We start from the raw sequence: 9,375 nt of genomic DNA, 5'->3' as shown, positions 1-9,375 counted from the left end.
ACTCAGTCCAGCCTGTCTGGCAGCAACAACCACGCCACATTTAAAGCCACTTAAATCCCCTTTTCTCCCCCATTCTGATGCTCGGTTTGAACTGCAGCAGATCGTCTTGACCATAAATGTCTAAATGCATTGAGTTGCTGCCATGTGATTGGCTGATTAGAAATGTGCATTAAGAGCAGTTGAACAGGTGTACCTAATAAAGTGGCCGGTGAGTGTACAGTATGTTGCTTGTGAAAAGCATTAGCTTGCTTGCCATCATCTACATATCACCAGCCGCATTTAATGCCCATTTAGGTCTACGTCCTAAACATCCACACAAATCAAAGGCTGGCTCTTAACATACATTAACATCTCGCTTTATGTAAAAATAAAACCGCAGTTGTGGAGGCCATTAGCCCGTCTAATGCCAGGCGACGTGATGTGATCTTGCTAAAACAGAGATGTCCAGCGTGGATTAGAGAGAAATGGATCCACCCTCCCTCCCTCCTCCATCTGCTCACTTTCAGGAATGAATGAACGTATGAAACAGGTGGCACTACTGATCCGCATCCAGATGTATAGCTACAGATTATACGCTGTCCTGAGGCGGTATTACTACATGCTTTAACACATCCCTCACCCTCGGTTAAAGCTGCAGCGGCATAAATAATGACATTCCCCGAGCTCATTGGGCAATGGGTTAAACTATAGGTGACTACAGGAGTGTATAGCTAAATATCTGGGGTAACAAATGTACATCTGCCCACATTCTCCTGTCAAGTACAGATAACAACTTTTGCATAGGAAGTGGCGTCGGAATTTTCCAGTCTCGCTTAGTGCTACTTCCCGCGCAAAAGAACTATTAAATGGCGCCAAACTTGTGGGGAGAATGTTCGCAGATGCAAGTAAACTCTTAAGTAAACAGATTTAACTTGAATATCGACTTGATTTAACCACTTTAAATAATCGTATCATTGATTAATACATTAAAACACATCACTTACCCTCAGTTAAAGCTGCAGTGGCATAAATAATGACATTCCCCGAGCTCATTGGGCAATGGGTTAAACTACAGGTGACTGGAGTAGTGTATAGCGATATATCTGGGGTAACAAATGTACATCTGCCCACATTCTCCTGTCAAGTAATAGATAACTTTTGCGTAGGAAGTGGCGTCGGAATTTTCCAATCTCGTTTAGATCTACTTCCCGCGCAAAAATTGTGAACTTTTAAATGGCGCCAAAGTTAAGAGAATGTTCGCAGATGCAAGTAAACTCTTAAGTAAACATATTTAAATTGTATATTGACTTGATTTAACATCTTTAAATATCATTTAATTGATTAATACACGTTATACATCACTTACCCTCAGTTAAAGCTGCAGCGGCATAAATAATGACATTACTCCAGCTCACTGCGCATTTTACTATAGGTGACTGGAGGAGTGTATAGCGAAATATCTGGGGTAACAAACTTGCATCTGCCCACATTCTCCTGACAAGTAATAGATAACGTTTGCATGGGAAGTGGTGTCGGAATTTAGCAAAAATAGCAAAAATTTAGCAAAAATAGTGAACTGTTAAATTTCGCCAATTCTTGTGGGGAGAATGTTCGCAGATGCAAGTAAACTCTTAAGTAAACAGATTTAACTTGTATATTGACTTGATTTAACCACTTTAAACAATCATTTAATTGATTAATACATTAATACACATCACTTACCCTCAGTTAAAGCTGCAGCGGCATTCATAAAGCATGACATTACTCAAGCTCTGCGCTTTTTACTATAGGTGACTGGAGGAGTGTATAGCGAAATATCTGGGGTAACAAACTTGCATCTGCCCACATTCTCCTGACAAGTAATAGATAACTTTTGCGTAGGAAGTGGTGTCGGAATTTTCCAGTCTCGCTTAGTGCACTGTAAAAAATGGCCGTGTTTTCAACAGTAAAAAAAACTGTTAAAATGCTACAGTACAAATCCGTAAAATGGTTAACGGTATGTTTCCTTAATATATATAGCGAATAACCGTAAATTTACTTTCCCAGAATTCCCTGCACGGCACATAACTTTTTATGCATTTTATTGACATTAATATGGATCTTTTTAGTTGTTTCCCCATCAGTTATGTACATTAGAGATTTATATTACATCTAATGTTGATAAACAATGTTTATTTCATGACTTTAATTTTATGCGTGTTACCATACTGGTGTTTAGTAGCTGTGTGAATGACACTGAGCACCTTCTATATGCCGATAGTCTTTTCTGCTTGTGGGAAAAGTTGATTGTGATAAGCATTGGCTCATTATGTAATTTCCTCTTCACCTTCTGCATGTGGGTGTGCTAACGTGTCTAACTGTAACAAAAGATGTGTAGATGTTGGTCATTCAAAATACAGACATATTACCTCTATAAATTAATAAAATACGGTAGTTTTCCGTAAAAATTAGAAATTATTTTTACGGTTTGTACCGTGTTTTTAACGGTAAAGTACTGGCAACCACAGCTGCCGGTTTTTACCGTAAATTTTACGGATTTATTTTTTACAGTGTGCTACCTGCGCAAAAATTGTGAACTATAAAATGGCGCCAAACTTGTGGGGAGAATGTTCGCAGATGCAAGTAAACTCTTAAGTAAACAGATTTAACTTGTATATTGACTTGATTTAACCACTTTAAATAATCCAATCATTGATTAATACATTAATGCACATCACTTATCTTTAGTTAAAGATAAAAAGATTAAAGATTATTTAGTTGGGCATAAATAATGACATTCCCCGAGCTCATTGCGCATTGTGTTATCTTATAGGTGACTGCAGGAGTGTATAACGACATATCTGGGGTCTCAATAATAAATGTAAAAGTTACATTTACAGCTGCGCACATTCACACATTCTCCTGTCAAGTTTGTTTTTTCTAGATAACTTTTGCGTAGAAAAAGTTTTTGCGTAAGTTACGCAAATTTCCAGTCCTGTATTGTGCGTACGCCACTTCCCGCGTAAAAGTTGAGGGGGGAATGTGCTCAGATGTAAGTAAACTCTTAAGTAGACATATTTAACTTGCATATTAACTTGATTTAACCACTTTAAATAATCATATAAATTATTAATACATCAATACACATCATCACTTAACCTTAGTTTAAGCTGCGGCGGCATAAACAATGACATTACTCGAGCTCATTGCGCATTGGGCTATCCTATGTAGGTGACTGAAGGAGTGTATAGCGATATAGGGTCTCATTAATAAACATATAAGTTACATTTACTTATAGCCGCACACATTCTCCTGTCAAGTTTGTTCTTTATAGATAACAACTTTTGTGTAGGAAGTGGCGTAAGTTACGCAAATTTCCAGTCCTGTTTTTGGCGTACGCCAATTCCCGCCTAAAAGTTGAGGGGGAATGTGCTCAGATGCAAGTAAACTCAAGTAAACATATTTAACTTGTATATTAACTTGATTTAACCACTTTAAATAATCATATTATTCATTAATGCACATCACTTACCCTCAGTTAAAGCTGCAGCGGCATAAATATAATGACATTACAGAGCTCATGGCGCATTGGGTTATACCATAGGTGACTTAAGTGCTTAACGAAATATCAGGGGTTTCATTAATAAATGTACTGTAAGAGTTACATTTATTTAAAGTAAATATATTTAACTTATTGACTTGATTGAATCACCTCAATTCATCATGAGCAGGGCCAGACGGAATCTGCGGACGTTTTTTGCTATTTCTGCGGAGAATTTTGGTAAAAATCTGCGGATTTCTGCGGAATTATTTTGGGAGTATCTAGCAGAGTATCATAACTAAAACCTTAATATATGAAATAAAAAGTAATAAATTACTTAATAAAAACTGAATAAATTCAGATATAAACATTTACGCAAGTAAATAAACAGAATTAATGATGGGCTAAAAATCTGCAGAAATCTGCGCGCGCAGATTCCGTGTGGGCTCAATCATGAGCCATAATTATTAGCCTACATAAATTACAATTTATTTTGGCGTATAAACAAGTTTACAACTTGAGGGAGAGTAAACAGTGAGTAAATGTTTATTTTGGGGTGAACTCTCTCTTAAATCGCAACAACCACTTATGAGGTAAAGCACTACTCGCTACTGTTCTTCAATGCTTTAAATGTTAACGTATGATGAGATGTGCCTGATTAAAGCAACTATGGAGCAAATACAGATGCACAAATGAATAGGACACATGAAGAAAGATGCAGGACAAAATGAATAATGAATGGGAAGGTTTATTGATGAAAGTTTGCACAAAACATTCAAAACAGTTTTAGACTCGCACTTATTATATGATTTCTGTGTAGACTAAATTATATCTTATATTTTAGACACAACACTTTAAACCAGCTTTATCTTTAATGCTGGTCTTAAAGAGATCGTCCAAACAAATGGAAAATTATGCCATCATACTCCCCCTTTACTTGAGTGTCTTTCTGTTGAACATCAAATAAGATATTTTAATAAATGCTGGAATCTTGCAACCATTGACTTCCATAGTATTTGTTTTTTCTACTATGGATGGTTACAGGTTTTCAGCTTTCTTCCAAAATATCCTCTTTAGTGTTTACCAGAAATAAGAAAAGGGTTTTTAACCACTTGAGGGAGAGTATATAGTGAGTGAATTTTCATTTTTGGGTGAACTATCCCTTTAACTGGTTTAATTTGGCCAAAATGTTGATGTTTATTGCGCTATGATGCCTTACATTACTGTAGAAACTTACCAGCTCCCTCTTCTTCATGCATTCAAGGACCATGAGCAGAATTTGGCCGGACTGCATTTTGTTGTAGTTAAAGGTTTTCTGTATGGTGACCAACAGTTGCTCTTTTGCGTCCTCGTTTACCAATCTGAAAAATAAATTCATTATAACATATTAGGGAACTGACTGACACAGAGATCTGATATATGGTAATATATGCAAATTACACATACAGTATGACATACAAGTTCAAGTATATAGTGTGCATTGCGATATCCATGCTGAAACTATACATATTGCGCATCCCTACATCCCATAACTAATAATATATGGTAATTGCATAAATACATATGCAATATAACATACAAGCTCATTTGGATTTACAACATATATTTAAAAATATTGCAGAGATTGTAGTGTACATATATATTGTACTTTTTACATATATATATATATATTTATATTTTGCACAGACTAGTGGAATTACAAATGTTCAAATATATTAGCTATAATTTTATGTTCATATATAGCTAAATATGGATGTCATGAACCGCGAATCATCTCAGACTGGTTTCTTGACGTGACAATGAGTTGACTGTACTCAAACGGCCTCCACAATCCCCAGATCTCAATCCAGCAGCTTTGGGATGTTGTGGAACGGGAGATTCACATCATGGATGTGCAGCCAACAAATCTGCAGCAACTGCGTGATGCTATCATGTCAATATAGAAGGAAAATCTCTAAGGAATATTTCCAGTACCTTGCTGAATCTGTGCCACGAAGTATAACAGCCCATTCACACGGGGCTTCAACGCTTGACAGAGGGCGTGTCTGAAGTTGGGGCTGACGCAATCGTCATTACAGCATCAGCCAATGAAATTAGTCAGCAATCGGCTTCTCTCTGAGCTAATGTATTTGCATACAACGATCTGATTGGCTGACGCTTCCGTCGGCACTTGAAAAGTTGAGAAAGTGCCAACTTCTGCAGCGAGCAATGGCACTGAAGTGGCGCCAATGGATCCAAAATGCAACACAATGCAGTTCCGCAACGCCTGATGTCACCCATTCAAAATGAATGGGAAGCGTTGAAGCTGACGCCCCGTGTAAATGGGGCGTAAGGCAGTTCTGAAGGCAAAACGGGGTCCAACATGGTACTAGTAAGATGTACCTAATAAAGTGGCCGGTGAGTGTATATAATGTTAAAAAAATAAACAGAAAAGTGGCCATTTTTGCAATATTTCAAAACATACGTTACATACATGACACATTTTAAGTTCAAATTTGAACTTATAGGGCTCTATTTTGACGGTCCATGCGCAGAGCGCAAAACGCAGGGCACAAATGCTTTCAGGGCGTGTCAGGACGAGTTGTTGCTAATTTAAGGACGGGAAATCTGCTTTACGCCGCGGCGCATGGTCTAAAAGGGTTGAGTTTATTTTCTTAATGAGTTATAGGTGTGTTTTGAGAATAAAGCAATTAGAGTCTCATCTCCCATTCCCTTTAAGAGTCAGCTGCGTCGCGCCAAGAGCGCATTCGCTATTTACAGGACGCAAAGTAAGTCTAAGTGGAAAAACTGAGCATTTCACAAGCAAACAGTTAACAAAACTGTTAAACAGAGCATCTACTGCGTGAGAATGAGAGATAATGGATCTACTTTCACTTTCGCTCTTGGATAGGGAAACCTTTACACACAGACATCAATTAGTCTATAAATAAATACTTTTGTTTGTTAAGCGCAAATATTCATTTCAAAACTATTTCTAAATTCAGTTCTAATTTCCAGCAAATGAATAAATGAACAATAATAATGAAGTGTGTTCAAAAACCTGAGTTATATCCTAAAACACATGCTGTGCCCCATACGGTCTAAAACCTGACAGGTGGACAAATCTAAGCTTGTTTTTAATAAAACAAATATAAATATGGATATAATAAATAATACTGCTAATAATAATAACATTATACAAAAGCAAATTGTTATGAATGAACTGAAAAAGCCTCCCGAGATGAAGACATAAAAGCAGTGATTTTTCATATTTATGTAGGCTAGAAAATAATATGTTTTGTAATATTTTAATCCTTTTATATTTATATTCTATATCTATTCTTATTATATCCTATATGTATCCTTAATATTTAATTTATTCATATGTAAAGATATTTGTCTATTGCTCTCTTGTGCATATTAAGCAGTGTGTAAGCGAGGCGCAACTCTGCGCTGGAGTTTAGACCGGGTTGGTTTTGGTCTAATGAAAAATCTATTATAGTTTCTCAAAATAGCAACGCACCAGCGGTCCGCCTCAGAACACCTTCCTTTTTAGACCAGAACGCCTATGGGTGCACATATGAGCGCTAATGCATTTGCTATTTAAACAGCGTAGCGCAACGCCTCAAAACCACTCTTGCGCCAAGCTGAAACTACCAAAAGACTATTGCGCCACGCCTTGCGCCACACTGCGCCAGGTGTATGATAGGGCCCATAATGTCATATGCAATTTGCATATATTGCCATGCATCAGATTTATATATATTAGGGTTTTGAGTCTGTCTATTAACAGTGGTTTGTACTTTTAAAGCGATGAAGTGCAAGTAATTTGAGTTCGGAGTGATTGAGATGCATTCGGTCTAAAGCAAATGCGTGATTTATTTGCTGACAACACTCACCCTTCAACCTCGGAGTATTTGTGGGCGAAGGAAATGATGTCAGACGCTCGACCACTGCCGTCGCAAACCACAACAGGCACAGGCGGCTCCTCGCGCAGACTTTCCAGGGCAATGGAGATCACGTTGGGACCCCCCTCCACAATCAGACACACCACCGGTACACCCTGACCCAATCCTAACACACACACACACACACACATAAGCAATTAATTTACCTAAACGCTCTGGACTTCTCAGAACAGGGATTGTGCACATATCAATATAATACTATTACGAAACATTAGCCTGAATGTTTGAGCCGTTCATGTGTTTGTGTGTGTTTAAATCTCATTTTCAATTACTCCAAATGCATAAAATAAAATCCAGAGAGCCCTGTCGAGTTTAATGTGCCTGCATTTGGACTAATTGAAAATACTGCTAAAAATCGAGAGGCATTTAAAAGTCAAGAGAAGAGGGGAGCACAATTATATTAATTCGTCTCTCTCCGGGGTCTGATCCCAGATCAGCCGATGTGAGTGGTGACGGCTGAGCCTCCCTTTGCTGTCCCTGCCTTATCACAAACTCTAGGCATAGGATGACAAAGGGAAACCCACAGGTCACAGACGCCAAAACCACGCTGCACGTCTCCATCGCTCCGGGATCACGACACTTATGCTGCACGATGCTGGAAAAAAATTTATATGAGCAATTGCATGCAAATGTCAACCTTGCCATGAAAAAAATAGTGAATAGCGAAGAATGACCAAGAGGCGACACTCAATAGAACGTTCCATTGCAACAGCAGAACCCAGCATAGATTCCGCCATTTTGGAGTGAAAGCGATCGGCTGTCAATTGAATCTTACTGCTGTTGCGATGGCAAGCTGCTGCTTTGTTTTTTATTTATTCATTTAAAAAGCTCATTAAAGCTGAGATACAACCTAAAAGACGACAATACAACACTTACTATCACAATCATCAGCACTTTCAATAGTTTATTTCACAGACTTATAGTATGCTGTTGTTCTATTGGAGTTTTCATTCCAATATGGGCGCCGCGCCCTCTAGTGGCTGTTTCCCAAATTACACTAGAGTGTCGCCTCTTGGTCATTCCAAGCTCTTAGATATCACTTTAAACTATTAAAAATGTTCATAAAAGTCACTTTTTTAATCTTCTGCAAAGTTAAAAGTTATTGGAACAAAGATCAAGCTCCCATAATGCAATTCAAAAGCATAAATAAACGGTGAAAAGTCTAAAAATAAAAACATCAATCACAAAACACAGAATTAAAGATAATTTTTGCAGTCTACATTATAGTATCGATGCTGAAACGATACATATTACACATCCCTACCACCCATTACTGATAATCTCGATATATCTGGTGTCGTTCAAACCCTTAGCGAGCTTTCACATGCGTCCTCTTAGGAGATCAGAGGTACATTAGACCTAAAGCAGATAAGATTCTCTGATGCCGCCGCACTTACGAGTGTTAATCTTCTGGAGCGAGATGTGCTTCTCCAGCTGCCTGCGTAGCTTGACCTCGGCTCCGTATTTGCCACAAGTGCCGTTATCAGACAGGATGAAGTGCGAATGGCTGTTGTTGAGGACCGCTAGTTTGCTCAGAGGGTTGGAGATTGCCTGGTATGGTTTGTTGACCTGAAAAAAAAGCAAACAATGCATCGTGAATTTCATCAGAAGTATGACTCTCATCTATTGTTACACTGTAAAATATATATATATATAAGTTTAATTTTTTAGTTAAATTAAATTAACTAGTCATTTAAACTTACAAACAAACTGACTAAAATTATTGAGTTTGTATAACTTAATTTTGTTGAAACCTGATTAGCTTATTAAAATAAGTTAAATTGATGTTTTGTGGCGCAAAAAAATTCTTGCAGACTTGAATTTAAGTGGAATCAGTCAAATTAACTTATCTAGTCATCTCAACTTACATTAAACAAACTGACTAAAATACTGAGATTGTACAACTTAAAAATTAAACCTAATTAGCTT

The 9,375-nt window shown here is 37.5% G+C and overlaps 1 protein-coding gene and 1 non-coding gene across 27 annotated transcripts in view; both read right to left on the bottom strand.

Moving 5' to 3' along the window:
- The window catches only part of trpm1b (transient receptor potential cation channel, subfamily M, member 1b), a 150,537-nt gene that overhangs the window by 17,487 nt on the left and 123,675 nt on the right, over positions 1 to 9,375 (bottom strand). For 19 of the 26 annotated variants that reach the window (XM_073942261.1, XM_073942267.1, XM_073942268.1 and 16 more), the window contains 3 exons: positions 8,844 to 9,015; positions 7,378 to 7,552; positions 4,737 to 4,860 (listed from right to left, as the gene is read on the bottom strand). In XM_073942261.1, coding sequence (XP_073798362.1) covers positions 4,737 to 4,860; positions 7,378 to 7,552; positions 8,844 to 9,015 — 471 coding nt within the window. Of the gene's footprint in view, positions 1 to 4,231; positions 4,861 to 7,377; positions 7,553 to 8,843; positions 9,016 to 9,375 lie in introns of those variants that run through there. The other 7 variants (XM_073942278.1, XM_073942282.1, XM_073942279.1 and 4 more) reach the window with 2 other exon arrangements.
- On the bottom strand, positions 7,896 to 7,977 carry mir204-3 (microRNA mir-204-3). The gene has a single exon (NR_161925.1). It is a non-coding gene; the product is annotated as a microRNA mir-204-3 (primary transcript).

The sequence above is a fragment of the Danio rerio genome, chromosome 25 (genome assembly GCF_049306965.1).
Source record: "Danio rerio strain Tuebingen ecotype United States chromosome 25, GRCz12tu, whole genome shotgun sequence".
Lineage (NCBI taxonomy): Eukaryota > Metazoa > Chordata > Actinopteri > Cypriniformes > Danionidae > Danio > Danio rerio.
Note: the sequence above shows the minus strand (reverse complement) of the source record. Positions and strands in the feature narration are given on the sequence as shown.